The sequence below is a fragment of the Stegodyphus dumicola genome, chromosome 2, assembly GCF_044657685.1.
Source record: "Stegodyphus dumicola isolate Sdum_Otavi_A_Nest chromosome 2, ASM4465768v1".
NCBI lineage: Eukaryota > Metazoa > Arthropoda > Arachnida > Araneae > Eresidae > Stegodyphus > Stegodyphus dumicola.
Window position 1 is genome coordinate 191345081 of NC_140769.1, and position 17624 is coordinate 191362704.

A 17624-nucleotide genomic window follows, 5' to 3' on the forward strand; every position below is an offset into this window, starting at 1 on the left:
TTATGGTAAAATTTCATAGCCTTGTTACTGGTAGTTTTATTTATTTATTTATTTATTGATGAAAATTTTGCATCTGAACCAGCAACATATTCTTTTTCGGTTAATAAAAAGGTATGCTGCAATCCTTCTTAATGCTGATATTTAAAAAAAAAAAAAAAAAAAAAAAAAAAAAAAAAATTTGCCAGAGCTTTTAAAAAGATAATGTAATTTCATTATATCATTGCCTTATATATATATACAGGGTGTCCCGTAAATGTAGCGACAAACTTCTTGGAAAGGTAGGGCACATCATAAGGATTAAGAATTGCATAGGAACCCATGCCCAGAAATATCACTGTATACCGCCAGTGTACTAGTGGAAAGTGAGGATTGCCTTATTCATGAGGTACCTCCAAAGAGAATAAAAAAAAAAAAAAAAAAAAAAAAAAAAAAAGGAGAAGAAGAAGAAAAAGAGAGTATCAGGTCCTTAGATTTGAGCTGATACAATCATCAATCAATTTGACCATGGCTTCATATGGTCAGCCGCAGTAGATGTCAAATTCTGTCTTTCATGGCATCCTACTTTTTCAACTTCATATCTATCATTCGATCTAACAGCTATGACTTGATATGTTACATGAAACTTAGGTCGTAGTTTCAAACCAGTCCCATACTGAGTTCGCTGAATGGCTACCAAGTCACCAATCTTGTAGAGTTTCGGTTTCTTCCGTCTTTTGTTAAATTGCTTACAATTCGTGTCTTGTAACTTCAAAATATAGTTTTTCGCATCTTCTCTCATTTCATCACGTTCTTGCATCAACTGCTTTAGTTCTTCATTCAATATCTCACTAATTCTTAGATCTTCCTTGTTCTTCATTATCATGCCTATGAGAAGTTCAAACGGTGAATATTTTGTACTTCTCGTAGTTGTACTGTTGATAATTCTCTGGATATGGAACATATTTAAACCATTTTGTTGAATCCTCATGTGATGATTTCGACAAAACAGGAATGAAAATTCTATGGATTCCCTCAATCTGTCCATTACCTCTTGGAGTATCAGTAGTAATTTTAACATGTTTGGTGCCTTCTTCCATACAATAAGCTGAAAATTCTTTCGCTACCTTGATCAGAAATGATTCTGGCTGGATTCCCAAATACAGTCTTTTGTTGCCTCAATTTTGAAATGACTTCTTGCCGTAGTTGATGATTTCACTGGATAGAACTAAGTAAATTCCGTAAAAGCATCATCCACAGTTAGAATGTGTTGGTATCTCTTGTTCGTCGAAGGAAGAGGTCCAATAAAGTCGACATAGTATGTACTCAAGGGAACGTTTTCTTTCGGCAGAGGATGAAGAAAATCCTTCTGCTTTTCCTTGCTTCTTGTTGTACAGTATACATTCTATGCAGTTTGCAGTTACTTTTTCAACTTTGCATTTCAGTTTAGGAATATAGAATTCTTGCTCTATGGCATTCACAGTTTTCTCTACAGCAAAGTGACCCTTTTATGTACCTTCCGTATGATTTCGTTTTGTAATGTTTTTGGCACTACTAGCAGATCTTTACCATTTTCCAATTTATACAAAATACCATTTCTCAGAAAGAATATATTTTCTTCTCCTTTCTTGACCAAATTTTTGATCAATTTCACATGCTCATCTTCATTCTGTTGTCGTGCTAACTGAATCTTCTCAGTTACATCGGATGTGTATGATGTTAAAGCATTCCTACTTAGAGCATCAGCGTGTTTCATTTGGCTACCTGAATGATGTACAATTTTGCAATCGAATTCTTCAATAAACATTGCCCATCTTGCAATCTTGGGAGTTAATTTTTTTTTATCTAAAATTTTTTGAAACGCACTACAATCAATGACAATTTTGAATTTAGAACCTAAAAAATAGTTTCTAAACTTCTTAAGAGCTTATATAACTGCAAAGGCTTCTAATTCGTAACTACAGAGGTTCTCTTGCTGCGGTGAAGTCTTCTTACTCATATACTGGATTGGATGATAATTACCATCATCAGATAATTGGAGTAGTACCGCACCAAAGCCACATCAGTATGAAGTTCTAATGGATATCTTTGTCTAAATATATGTAGAACAGGTGCTTGAGAGAAAATTTCTTTTAATTTGCAAAAAGCTTCCTGCTGTTCGGAATCGAACTTAAAACCAATACCTTTTCTAAATAAGTCACTAAGAGGTTTATCTATTTTAGCATAATGAGGAATGAAGTTACAAAAATATCCTGTTAGTCCTAAAAAGCTTTGTAGTTGTTTACAGTTACGCGGTTGTGGAAAATTTTGAACAGCAACAGTTTTGAAAAGTGATGGTCGAATAGTTCTGTTTTGAATTACATGTCCCAAAAATTCAATTTTTCGCTTTAAGAATAGGCTCTTTTTGAAATTTATTTGTAATCCATATTCTGAAGCAGTTTTGAATACTCTTTCTAATTTCTCTAAACATTCAACTTCATCATTAGCCGGTACAACTATATCATCCATATAAATAATTAGTACACCTTTATTTAGCAACTTGCAAAATACTGAATAAATATACCTTTGAAAAACATTTGGACTAATACATAAACCAGAAGGAGCTTTAATTCATAAACACCATTATGTGTTACAAACATGGTATATTTTGTGCATTTTTCATCTATGTATACATGGAAAAAGCCATTTTTCAAATCTAGTGTTGTGAAGACCTTTGATTGTTCTAAACGATCAAGTATTTCTGGGATTAAAGGCAGTGGAAATTTGTCTTTAAAAATCTTCTTATTTAATTTCTGATAATATATGCATAATCTTTTGGAACCATACCATTTGTTACACAAAACTATATGCGCCGAATAATTAGAATCACTAGGCTTTATTACACCATTCTTTAATTTGCTCGTCAACAATTTTTGGTTCCACGAAAGACATGTATCTTCTATTTTAGCAGACAGGGATTTCATTGCATAAATTTATTTGCATCTTGAAGTCAGTATTTTTCAGTGGCTGGTACAAATTAATTAATTTATAGTCTTTCTTTATATATAACTAACAAGTAAGTTTAAGTAACTGGAATACTTTAGAACTGTAGAAATTCCCCTTCCCCAACACTTTTAGTAAACAAGAGATATGTGATGCCATTATAGCTGTCATAATACTATTAACATATATATAGCACTTATACATTTTCACTAAAAAATCTGATGTGTACACCACATGACTTCCTTGTACGGAATATTAAATTATATGCATTTTTTCTTGCATTTTATTTAAACTTATTAGATTGAATTAAACCTACTTCGCCGACAGCACATAAACCACAATAGAATAAATGCATTCACTTTGTTTACCATAGCGACACTCTGGCGCTAGGTTTACTTAACAGTATTATATTTCGTTCATATTATAACTCAGAATGCACAAAATTTATATCATTTAAAGAATTATCTAATCATTGCCGCATGTTCTATTCAAATACTATAATAAAGCTAGAACTATGTATAAGAGAAATTAAGCAAACAAAACAAAAAAGAAACAGTTTTTCACAGACGATTGAGTATTTCTCATTCAATTAATTCAGTTTTCACTTCGCGACAAGACAAAAATACATAAAAACTCAAAATATCTGTATTAAAAATTACGAAGTAAATCTTAAACGCTAATTTCCTTGAAAAAATTCCAGAAAGGATTAAGCATGATTTAAATAATAAATGAAGGCGTTATCTTTGTTGTTGGAAAGCTAAGTTTCTCTTAGATTGGCAACAAATCTGCTACTCAGCTGTTTCAAATGTAAACAAGAGCAATGGCCGCCATCAAATTAGGCTTAGCGGCACTTAAACAATTTTAAAATTGTTGATAATTCTAAAAATATTGCATACAGATTTACTAAAGGCATAAAACCCTTAACCGGAAGATAAAAACAACATAATTCAATCATTTTTAAAGCAAAAAATGTACAATTTACAAACATATAAGAGTAAAGAAACTGAGATCACTGAGCCAGGTAACAGAGTGGATATATTTATAAATATATTTATATACATTTGACGCGGCCGATTGAAACCAAAATACTAGGTGCACATCTACATGATATAGTAGTCTTATATACAAAACTTCAACATTCTGAGGCTACTCGTTTTTGAGTTATGCGAAATACATTCATACGCATGCATACATACGTACGTTCATGCAGACGCCACGAAAAATTCTCTTCAGAATTCATTTTAAAGCAGTTTTTTTTTTTTTTTTTTTTTTTTTTTGAGGAAAAGAGTCTTTTATTCTGTACTTACGTACAGATATCATGCAAAAGCATCGTTAAATTCCATTCGAAAGCGGTCAGTGATATTTTCGTTGAAATATGCTGCCTGAAGCTTTTCGCGATTACAATACTTCCTTTTTACTTCGTACAAGGAAGTGAAAATGAGATTTAGCACCACTAATGGATAAGTATGACATCACAACGCAATCATAAGAAGTATGTTTTGGTTTAATGTTTAGAAAGAAGGATATAAGTTCTATTTCTCCTGTCATTTTGAAATATTATTTAATATTTGTATGAAGTGATATGAAGATGCGTATTTGTACATAAGTATGACCTGGTGTATTATCCAAGCTGCAAAAGCCAGGCATCCAAAAATGCCGAATGCGTGACTTTGAATATGGATAAACAAGGGCAATGTAATGTAATGTGAAAAATTACGACAAGCAGTTTAAGTTTTTCTATATGATATATCAATAATTTCTATCTCTTTGTTATGTGATTAAATAAAGAATTATGTGATTAAATAAAGAATAAAACATTTAAACTTTTGTTGGAATGATTGGTGACACTATCAACTTTCTCATTTGGCAGGATTTCATTATTGGATTAGATGTTTTGCTTTCATGTTTAAGGCCCATCAAATACATCAACTTTTTATGTCTGAAATACTTTTTTTTTTTTTTTTTTGAGAATATTATATAGTTTTAAATGTAGGCTTTTTGATATTCAAGTTGAAAACAAAAATGATGATGCTTTTATAATTGTAAAGCATAAATTGTTCCCATTCATTTGGCTTTTGTAACACGAATTCCATTTTTTATAGACTTAGTTGTCTGGGATTCAGTATATTGCAAGCTTTTTGAATAGTTGAACTTTTACTGTATACCCACAGATATAAAAATTTGAATGTTTTGAATTTTTCTAAATACCTCCCCCCCCCAAAAAAAAAGTAAAACACAATTTAAGTAGTGAATGATGTAAAATGAAATGAACTCTACATATTATACATATATAGTCAAAAGTCGTTAATTCGGACACCCATAATCCGGACCTCAAGGCTACAAACTTTGCATCGCGTTGACGCATGCGCGTAAGACTTTTACGGTTGCGAATATGCATGTGCACATGCCCAAAATACGTTTACGCATGCACGTTTAATGTATAACAAACAATATAAGCTAAGCTAAAATTATCTAATTCAGTTAATGTTGCAGATTGCGTTGTTCCTTAATCTTTGAATTGGATCTGGCTTATTATTTTTTGCAGACTGTTAGAGCAATTTTATAAAAGTAAGCTTGAATTTTCGAGGATGTCAAATAGAATTTCTGATATATATTTACCAATATGTAAAGGATCTACAAAGCCAAAGTATGTTTCGAAGTCCATTAAACGAAAAGTGGAATTGCTGCAAAAAATGGATAAAGGCATATCCTTTGTTTATTTAACCCTTCTGAAATCTGTTTATCAATTTCACGCTGCTCTGCAGCGGGGTGGGCGAGGGGGAAAGCCGTGGCGCGCAATGAATTGGAAGTTGATCTGTCAGTACTATCCTTATCTTCAGGGCAAATGTTTTTATTTTATTTGGCTTATAATTCCTTACTAAATGTAGTATTTCATCTCGATGTACTCCATCTTTGATATGATTTAAATCAAATTCGTTGTCATTATAATTCACTTCCGATAGCGAAGAAAGCAACACAGGTTATTGAAAACGAAAAATTTTCAATTGACAAATTAGTCGGTATTCTCGACACAGCAATTATAGGACTTGAACAGTGTAATTTTGTAACTGAACAAGAAATTATGCCTGTTTATAGAAGTAAAGAGAAAGTATTATCACATAAAAAAGAAGCAACTTAAACAACTTACATTGAAAGAAATGTTTAATAAAGTAAACAAATAAATATTAAGCTTTTTTTTGTAAATTTTGATACCCTTTAGATCATAATTGTTCTTTATTTCATAAATTATGGTTTCATATTTTTAATTTTATAATTTCTGCATGCCATGTTACCAGATTTAAAGTGATGATCTATAATCCGGAAAAATCGATAATCCGGAATCTCCGAAGTCCCGACGAGTCTGGATTAACGACTTTTGACTGTATATATACTGAGCAATAAAATTTATAGTGGTTATTAATAAACTATAAATCCTAAAATAAGTACAAAAAGAAAACTCGATCATACATGAATAATATGAGATTAATTTAGTTTTTTTTCACTTTAGTGAATAAACTTTGGAGCCATTTTTCTTACATTTTATTTTCTTTACATATATATTACTTTCATATATATCACTGAATCAGTGGTGACCAAACTTTCAGTGAGAGCTTGTTGTCTCAGGTTTTTCAGGAAATAAATATTTCGCTTCAAATTTATTTTATATACACTTGAGCATGTTCAGTATAATCCAATGTAATAATAGAATTTTAATGTTTATTTTTTTATTTAATTAAGTATTTATGTATATATTTGTGCATTTTAAATTTATTTATGTTGTATCTGAGAAAATTTTATTTTTATTTTTCAATGGTCTATGTATTTTAAAAACAATAAAAGCAAAATTTGGAGGTGAAGTTCTTTGCACTAAAGAATATTAGACCTGTTCATTATTAACCCTAATTGTGTGGTTAGATTTTATTATTAAATCACATTTTCCTTTTGATTTTATGTATTTTTTGCTTTTGATTATGGTATGGAGCCGTGTGTTAAAAATCATTGAAAGATGAATATTGTTTGGCAATGTTCTGTGTTTGTCTAAAAAAGCTGACTTGATTTTTAAATTATAGCTTATTTTCTTGGATCAAAAACGTAAGGCTAGCATAAAAAAAATATTTTCTAAATGCTTTGTTTTTATTTGGTTTGTAGGTGCAACATGGAATGGCCAAGACATTGAAGGTTGTTATTATTATTAGCATGTTCTGTTTTTCAAAGCTTTTACTGATTGCCCTGCTTTGGCTGATGAAAGATTACTTACTTATCCTTCCATATATCATCCTTCACTTAGTTTGCATTAGCAAAAATATATTTTAACTTTTTAAATATGAAAACACTTTATGCTGCAGCTTTTAGAAACATTGATTTAATAGCATGGTGCATATGCATGCAAATGTTTGCTTGAAGTATTTCTCAAAACATAACAACAGTTTGATACTAAAGAAATACATTGAATGTTATATTGTGACTGATATTGACATTTACTTTATTTGCATTTTTAAGTACTAGGTGTGGGACCTATTCAAGCTATATTTCTAGAAGGATAATTTTAACAAGTTAGAACTTTATTAGTGATTTTGTCATTAATAAATGGCACAAGTGCTGCTGATTATTTTGATGCTGCTTGAGTGGCTCAAAACTATTGAATTAGGATTGTGAATGAATTTGGCTTTGTAAAAATAGCAAGCATTTTGATACACTCTTCCAGTGCAGCCAGCTAGATGCATTAAATAGGACTTCTGCATCAATAATTGGAAAAAAAATGAGTGAATTAAAAAATAGTGAATGAGTGCATGCAGCCCCAGCTCAAACAGATCTTTTTCAAATGAAAATGATTTCTATATTATAAAGCTGATATGAATTTTAATTTAATTATAATATTGCTATTTATTTTATTTTTTTTTTTATTCCAGAAGCATCAGCTAGCTAGTAAATGAGTAGAAACAAATCCTGATTTCCTAAAACAAATTTTATGTGAAATTTACTTCAAAAATTAAAAAAATAAATGCACTTAAAATTTTTTAATTTATTTCTTTTAATTTTATACAAGAAAAGTTTCTTAAAACATAGTAAAATATAGTGTGACAAAAAATGACTGTTGTGTGACATTTAAATTAATGATGACATATATATTAATAACATAATAATTATGTAATTTATATGCACATTAGTTTTTAATTCATGTGAAAGTTTCTTGATTCAAAAAAGCTATTAATTGAATAAAATAGCTTATGAAAAGCGATGACCTAAATATAAATCATTAGCCTTATGAAAATATATTGAACATACTGTGTGGTAAAGTACCAATTAAGTATTTTCATGAGTAGTTTTCAAGTAGAGAATTTCTTTCTGATATATGACATCCTAATCATGGAGCTACATCTGCAGTTTGATTGTCAATAATAAATTTGCTGCTGCAATTGTGTAGTGTGAAAATTATTTGCTGTATCGGTTTGTTGTATATTAAATGGATTAAATCATCAAATAATTGTAATAAAATTATTGCTGTTAATATTAGTTCTAAATTAATTTTTTGGGTGTATGTGTGTGTGTGTGTAGAAGTTGCCTAGCATACTAGAGTATAAGCTGTACTTATCATTTTAGTTTTGACGAAATGAGAAAATAGAATGTAAAATCTTTATGCCATAGAATCTGTTTGTAGGCAAAATGCTTTTGATTGATAACATTATCTAGTTAAGTAGTTTTCTTTTTTCCTGAAGTGTTAATTACGTTTTTCAATTAATTGTTAAACTCTTATTAATATGCATTATATGAAAATTTATATTATATGTGCTTTTCTGAGCCTCAAGTGAATTAGACTGTTGAATGCTGATAGTTAGTATCACATTATATTTCTGGTTTCATGTTTTTCCAGACGTGTAGTATGGACACAAACCAATTTCTTCTAAAACATCGTCTGTAAAGACATCTCTAGAATACTTTGCAATAAACAAATAATCTTACTAAATAATCTTAAATTATACTTTTCTGTAATAAATAATCTTAAAGTATTCTTTTCTCTTTGCTATGATTGTAAATCCACATAAATTTTTAAATCCGTCTTTTTTAAAGATTAACTGGTTATATTAAAATAATTTTACAAGTATCAGTTTGGAAGGATAAAGATTGTAAATATTTTTAAATAAAGATTTCTAAGACACTTTGTAGAAAAATGTGTTATGAGAAGAAGGCAAAAACTTGTATTATATTATCATTATCAATTATTTTTCTACTTTCTGTCATTTTTATTGAATTGTACTTTTCTTTTTGAAATATAATTTGTGAGGTGAGATATACTATCGATTTTAATAAATGTGAGAACACCAGGCTGTTGTGATACTTCTTTGGCAATATGAAGCAACTCCAATGATGGAACACAGAAAAAACTTTATTTAGCACTCAAAATGGCGACATACAAAACAAGAAGAAAAAAGAATTCTAACATTTAAAAATAAATTACATTCTTCGTGCGAGAGTCGCACGTAGCACTCGAGTCTGGTTTCAAATATTGCCATTCACAAATACCTTAATGTTCATCTATTTAAATTATTTAAACTACAAGATTTTAATACTATTTAAAGGTGTTACAACCTCTTCCCTAATGGAGAGACTTTTTCCGAAGGGAAAAGTTCTGTAAAATTCGACAGTTTAATAAGCTCGGCTTGCTCATTTGCTTAAAGAGAAAAGGTAACTTCTCTCATAAGTTTCCAAATTTCAGGCCAAAAATTTTAAGCTTTAAACAAATACTTTTACACCACATTTAAAAAGAAAAAAAAAAATGGAGAACGTTCAAATACATCAGTTGAGCATACATTAAATAATAAAATTAATTCTGAACGTGGTTACATACACTAAGAGTTATTACATTACTTAATTCTGCTCAGAACATCTACGTTCTTGTGCAAAGATCCTTTGCGATGAATTACCTTAAAATTGTAAGGTTGTAATGAGAGTGCCCAGCGCATCAATCTAGAGTTACATTTGGATTGGATTGTAGCCAGACCAAAGGGTTATGATCAGTTTGAATCAAGAATTCGTGCTGACCATCCAGATAAAAATGCAGTTTCTTGATAGCGTAGATGATAGCAGCACACTCCTTTTCAGTAGTACAATAATTCTTTTCAAACTTAGTAAATTTTTTACTTATATACAAGATAGGATCACGTTGTTCATCATCGAATTGGCATAGTACTATACCCATGCCATTGTCTGAGGCATCGGTTTGTATAATAAACCTTTTATCAAAGTTGGGAGCATACAGAATTGGTTTCTTGCATAGCAACTCTTTTAAATTTTTAAAAGTTTTGTCACATATTTCAGACCATTGTATATTTCCTTTTTTTGTTACCCCCTTCAAAGTGTCCGTGAGGAGTGAAGCAATTTCCAAAAATCTCGGTATGTACTCGCAATAATACCCTACCAGTCCTAAGAAAGCACGTACTTCTGTTTTGGTTTTAGGTGTAGGATACTCCTTCACAGCCAGGATCTTTACTTCATCTGGGGTTTGTTGTCCTTGTCCCACAACATGGCCTAGGTATCTCACTTGATCTTGTGCAAATTTACATTTTGATGGTTTTAGTCATAAGTTTGCTTTCTGTATTCTCTCTAGAACAGAAGTTAAGTTTTTAAGGTGCTCTTCCCAGTTTTCTGAGTAAATGGCAGTGTCATAAAAGTATGGTGCAGTGAATCCTTCACATCCAGTCAGGACTTTAGTCATAACTTTGCTAAAAAAATATGGGGCATTTTTTAATCCAAAGGGTAAACATAGAGGCCTGAAACTTCCAAAACTAGTTACAAATGTTGCATAACTTTGGGCTCTTTCTGTTAACGGAATTTGCCAGTAGCCTCTAGATAAATCTAATAGGGTAATATATTTTGCTTTTGCTACAGTTTCGATACGTTCTTCAATATTAGGCAAAGGATAGTATTCAGTTTTAGTAACAGCATTGAGTTTACAATGATCAATACAAGGCCGAGGATCCTTTGATGAAGATTCTATCAAAATCATGGGAGATGTATAGTCCGATTCTCCCGGCTCTATAATTTTAAGATCGAGCATTTTGTGGATTTCCTTTTTGAGAATTTCAGTCTGTCGGGGTGACAGTCTGTATGGCTTTATTTGTATTGGTTTGTTATTTAATAGCTCAATATCATGACAAACTAAGTTTGTTAGTCCAGGATTATTTGAAAAACAACCAGAATATTTCCATAAAATCTTTCATAAATCTTCTTTTTGCTCGGGTTTCAACCTTTTCTCGAGTTCATTATCCTCTATGATGTCCGAGAAATTTAATATACTTGGATTGGAAGGTAAATGAGGAATGTCCATTTCTAAGTCTCCTTCCACTTCAGTTATCATATTAATCATTTCTGGTCTTTTGTAATATGGTTTAAGCATGTTAATGTGATATACTTGATTTGGCTCATTTTGTTCCTCAAAACTTACAATATAATTGGTTTCTGAAATTTTCTGCTCTATTTTTCCAGGTCTTTTCCATTGTACTTCTAATTTACTTTGACGATTCGTTGATAAAACAAGAACTAAATCTTCTCTAGCGAATTCTCTTTTCACTGCGTTTCGATCGTACCATGTTTTCCTCCGTTGTTGAGCTTCTTTCATGTTTTCCACCGCAAGTTCTTGGCATTTCTTCATTCGATTAATAAGTTCAAAAAGTAACTGACAACATTATTACTTTCTTCAATCGGTTCTAGCCACTGCTCATAAAGTAGAGTGACTGGCATTCGTAGGTTTTAACCATGAACTAATTCTGCTGGTGTAAAACCAGTGCTTTCGTGTGTGACTGTTCTGAGAGCAAAAAGAACTGATGGTAGATAATTCTTCCAATCCAAAGTTGCGCCTATACGTACGACTCTTAGCACCCTTTTTAGCGTTATATGGAATCGCTCAACGGGATTACTCTGCGGATGATACACAGAGCTTATTACATGTTTAATTCCAAAACGCTCCAAAAATTCCTCTGTCAAAGCACTAACGAAAGAGGTCCCCTGATCTGTTTGGATTACTTTTAGGAAACCCATATGACCGAAAATCTGCAAAAAAGCATCAATCACAGATGGCGAAGAAATGTCTGTCACCGCAACAGCATCTGGATATTTGGACGACATACACAGAGCTGTAATAATATATTTTTTTCCAGTCTTTGAAATGGGTAGCGGACCAACAGCATCGACATTTATTTTAGTGAATATTTTGGAAATTACTGGTACTAATGTCATTGGAGCCTTCTTTTTGTTATTTCCTTTTCCAGCGCGCTGACAAGCATCACAGGTTCTTACAAAATCTTCAGTTTCTTTGTAACACCTCATCCAGTAAAAATATCTAGCAAGTCTGTCTTTGGTCTTTTTGACACCCAAATGACCAGAAGTTCCTTCGTGGCACATCTTTATAATTGACGGCATGAGTTTTTCAGGTATAACTACAACAGGGGCGTAGCTAGAGGAGGGCAAGGGGAGCATCTGTCCTCGGGCGCAGAATCCAAGGGGCGCCAAACTGATGTTACGACATTTTAGAATTAAATGTTTTCCATCCTTGGCAAGCAGTAGGGGGCGCGAAATGTTCAGTTGTTCCTGGGCACTGAAAACCCTAGCTACGACTCTGAACTACAAGCTGTCTTTCAAGGCCCATTTTATCCGTTGTTTTTTTAACTAAAAGCTCTTTTCTTGTCAGACTATAGTTCTCATTTTTGCATGTACCTTTTTTAACTTCTTGGATGATTTTAGACAGTTCCTTATCAGCAAGTTGAAGTTGTGCAACTTCTTCTGAGTCAATGTTTACCAGTTTCATGAGAGTTTCATCTTCCGTATTTAGTTCCGGTAAATTATCTTCTTCTTCAAAAACATCTCTGGATGCTTTATTTTCTTCCTTCATCGGTTCCAAGATCTTCTCTTCAGCTATTTCTCTTTTCTTTTGAGCTCTAGTAGAGACAGCATTAACCTGGTGAGGACAGCTATCAGGTTCCTTTCCGTGTTTATTCAACAGTGCAAAAGTTCGATTGCCTAATAAATACCTTCCTTTGTCGAGTTCATTTCTAATAATGGCAGCTTTGGTTATTACTCGCCCAAGATCACAATTTAGTTCGATCTCAGCCAATGGTAAACAGGTTGGATTCAAGTGCAAACAGCCATTAGCTGTTGCACCCACACATTTTCACCTGTCAGCATTTCCGGCGTGATGTATTTGCGACAAACTATATCAATAAATCCCTTAATATAGGAATTTTATGACCATTTACGTAACCCATACTAGTATAAGGTAATAGAAATTTATCCTCAGGTTTTTCACTAATTCTGGTTAAGATTAGCAGGAGATTCAGTACTATTCTTAAGTTTTGGACATTGGGGTCTTAAATGTTGACAGGACCCACACTGATAGCATTGTGGCGTCTTTCGTTTTTCATATTTATCATCTTGACGTGGACTTCTAGGTCTATGAAACCAGCTTTGCGAATTAAATCCTGATTACAATTTTTTTTCAGGTTTATTTTTATTATCTGAACTCAATTTACCTTGAGTTAGTGCATTGTATTTTTCTTTCTGCCAATCCACTACAGGCCTTTTTTGAAAGTTTCTGCAAATGTTTTCATAGGCATCAAGTTTTTCAGCTAATTTTTTAGATGAAATCATCTCTACCCACTCATCAAGAAAATAATCTCGAATTTCAGGAGGAACTCGACGCTTAAGTTGGTCAATCACCATCAACTCTAGCAACTGATCAAAAGTCTTAACTCCTAGACCAGTCACCCATACTTTGCAATAATTTTCTATTTCATAATTGAAATCCACCCATGTGGATTCGGTACTCTTTTGATGCTTCATAAATTTCTGCCTAAACTTTTCCGGGCTTAGTTTAAACCGTCTTAACAATAAATTCTTCACGTGTTCATAGTCTTTAGCTTTATCAGAGGGTTCTCTAGCTATTAAGTGGGTTACTTCGTAAGGAAGTAGTCCTAGTAAATGAGATACAAATTCTTCTTTATCAATTTGAGCCCATTCTGCTTGCCTTTCAAACAATAGCAAATATAGACTGATATCTCCTTTCTTGTCATCGAATTTCTGCATAAAGTGACGCAGCTCCGTTTTCGGCCAGATCTGTCGGTATTTTGAGACTTTGTATCTGCTTCAAGTCTTAATCTCTTTAATTCATACTGTTCTTTCCTTATCTGCTTCTTCCTGTCTTCTATGTTCTTCTCTTTCCTCCCTCTCTTTCCATTCTTCTATTATTGTGTCTAAGACTCCTTTGATGAATACTTCATCATAATCTCTAGTTTCAACAATTTTCTGTTTTAAATTGACTATTTTCAAATCTGCAGTCACATGAACTTCCAGTTCAGCCGCAAGATTTTGCAAATCTTCCTTACGAGCTCTTCTTAAGTAAGGCATTGTTTCTATGTTTAAAATTAACGAACACTGTGTTCTTTTATACTTCCTCAAAATAGCTCACATCAATGACTTTAATTAATTAATGCAGTCAAGAATCATGGAATTAAATGCTCTGTTAAATACGTATACCTCAAAAATGAAATATTTAAATTATATGAAGTTCATTCTCTCTACCACATTAATTGTGACTAAAATAAGAATAACAACATAGAGCAATATATATATCTACCGTCTGGACAACTAAAATGAATATTAAAAATAATATCCAATACAGTAATAAAATAAGACAATTCAATATTAATAGGAAGTAATAATCTGGTATCACTAATATTATGTTCAGTGATGAACTAATAAAATAAAAATATGCACGATTATTCAATCTCGATCAGTGCCTCCAAAATAATTATGACTGTGATACTTCTTTGGCAATATGAAGCAACTCCAATGATGGAACACAGAAAAAACTTTATTTAGCACTCAAAATGGCGACATACAAAACAAGAAGAAAAAAGAATTCTAGCATTTAAAAAATAAATTACATTCTTCATGTGAGAGTCGCACCATGCACTCGAGTCTGGTTTCAAATATTGCCATTCACAGATACCTTAATGTTCATCTATTTAAAATATTTAAACTACAAGATTTTAATACTATTTAAAGCTGTTACACTGTGTAACATTTTGGCCTAATTTTACTGTTACTAAAGTCTGATTTTAATATCTTTTAAAAGTGTGAAACACCAGTTAAATATTTTCAAATCTTCCTTATATATTTCTTGTGAATTATAGGACGAAAGAAAAAGTGTTTAATAGAAAAATTTTAATTCTTCCATTTTTGTTGCCAATACATGTAATGACAGTTTCTGAATGTATGCTTGTTGTCAATGAAAACTTTAATTAGCTATTTTTAAAAAATAAAATAAAAATTCTTAGAAAAATTCTTTCAAAAATTAAAAACCAATTTTGATATTAAAACATTTTTATTATAAAATATATGTCCTTAATAAATACAGAAAACTCTATTAAGTTTAATAATTAGGCAAAGTTTAACCTCATGTCAGTGTTATTAGAGGAATGTAATATGCATTTTATTATCACAGTTCTCTTTTCTTTCGAGAAATAAAAAAGTAATCTTACTTTGAAGTCTTCATCTTATTTTTTTTCTATTAGACAGAATATTTTTTTCCCACTGATGTTATGATATAAGATTTTTCCAGCCATTCATACATCTGTGCATGGTATATTGGTAGAGTCCAAGAATAAAATTTTTATTACAATTCGAAGTTTATTAAAAAAAGGCTTTGAGTAATCATTGTTTTCCTGAGAACATTAGCATAACATTAAAAATCCTAAATAAATTTACCTGTAGCTATGCACAGACTGATCAGTTTGAGACAGTAATTTAGTGCATTATGAGTAGAATTACTTTTGTGGCTAAAGAATAGCAAAAGCAATTAATGACTAGAAAGAAGATGTACCCAACAGAAACAACAGCTTTTACAGTCTGCATTGATGTATAAAGTGGTGTGAATTTTATTGTTAGTGTTAAAAACTAGTGGTGGTGACCTTACCAATATTATTGTGGAGAATATAATATGCAATTATTTCAAGGATTTTTCAACATTTTAATCTGTTTTTGTAATATGACTATCTTATTTGGAAGGACATAGTAGCTATGTTGTTTCTATTGGAGTGGTAAAATTTTCTTTTCTGCATAAATAAAAATATTTTTAAAATTTTGTTGTAAAATATGTCTAAATGAATAATTGCTGTAGTTAACCATGCCCCATTAACTGAAATTGATTATAGTTAAAATGCAGTATAATATATCTTACAAGGTAAAATGATTTAATTTTTATATTTTGAAATTTAGTCTGATTTAATGTGCATACTTTATTATGCATTTCCCCACCCAAATAGTAAAATTTCTGTTATTAAATGAATTTTATATGAAAATGTTAAATATTGAAGAAGAAATTCCTTTTTGCTTTTTATACTTTAAATCAGTTGCTTGTTTCTAGTGTTTGATAGAAGACAGTTAATCTGAAAATAAAATTATTTTTTATATTATTTTAAAATACAATAAAATAAATATAGAAAAGACATCTTATTTCTGCTACTGAAAAAATATGTAAATATCATCATGCAAAATTCAGAGTAGGTAAAAGCTGTTTTTACAATTACAAGTCTCTAAAGAATAATTTATTTCTGTAAAGGATTTAGACAGAAAGTTAATTTGTTTCGTAAAGAGGTAAATAAAAAATATGCTTAGAGTTTTTAAATTTTTTATTGATTTTACAATATTTCCTTTATAATGGTCTTTAAAGATCCTTTTCTTTAAAGACCACTTAGCATATAATCCTTGTTGTTGCTGGTAACTCAACTATATTTTTTCATGAAACTTTGCCATGTGTATTTCTCGCATTCATTTTAAGAAGTTATTTATGTTTAAATCATAAGAAAATTCTCAAGTGTAATTTTCTTTGATTTATTTATATTTCGATTTTTTAACAGACACTTCATGCTGTAGATATGAGCACAATCATCTACTTCCTTCCAACTTTATTAAATGAATTATTCCGTCTCTTGGTGATAACTTCAAATGAAGACGTTGCATTGAATACTGTGCGGGTACTTATACATATTGTTCATGGCGTTCATGAGGCTGGAAAAAATGACATACTACATTCTTATGTTCAGGTATGTTATTTATTTATTAATTATTTTTTAATAATGAGTCTTAGTTCTGCACGAAAGTTTATATTTAAATGCTATAGATTGAATAACATGGAAATATATGTCCCATGTTTATGAAATAAAAAATTTCTTATCATTCTTTTATCATAGTTTTAAACTTTTCAAGTGTTATGGAAGAAATACATAAAAATTATTTATCTATGTCAGAAATAATAGGAAATTATATACAGTACAAAGTGAAATCTAGACTCGTCGGGACTATGGCGATTCCAGATTTTGGAGTTTTCCGGATATTAGATCATAGTTTAAATGTGGTAAGATGGCATGCAGAAATTATACAATTAAAAATATGAAATTGTAATGCATGAAATAAAGAACAATTATGATCTAAAGGGTATATTGCCGTAATAATAACAGTCTGCAAAAAATGACAAGCTGGATCAAACTAAAAGATTAGAGAGCAGCGCAGTCCACTAATTATAGCCTAGCTCAATAGCATCTGTGATACATTAGCGGCTGTTTATCACAAGATTGGCGATGAAAGCTAACTTGTTTCGCTAAATTTTGTTTTGC

At 31.0% G+C, this 17624-nt stretch overlaps 1 protein-coding gene across 8 annotated transcripts in view; it reads left to right on the plus strand.

The window, feature by feature from the left end:
• Positions 1-17624, plus strand: part of Ziz (dedicator of cytokinesis protein Ziz) — a 292231-nt gene that overhangs the window by 140319 nt on the left and 134288 nt on the right. For 6 of the 8 annotated variants that reach the window (XM_085811589.1, XM_085811587.1, XM_085811582.1 and 3 more), the window contains 2 exons: positions 7108-7137; positions 16869-17054. In XM_085811589.1, the coding sequence (XP_085667715.1) occupies positions 7108-7137; positions 16869-17054 (216 nt within the window). The remainder of the gene's footprint in view (positions 1-7107; positions 7138-16868; positions 17055-17624) is intronic. The other 2 variants (XM_085811584.1, XM_085811588.1) reach the window with 1 other exon arrangement.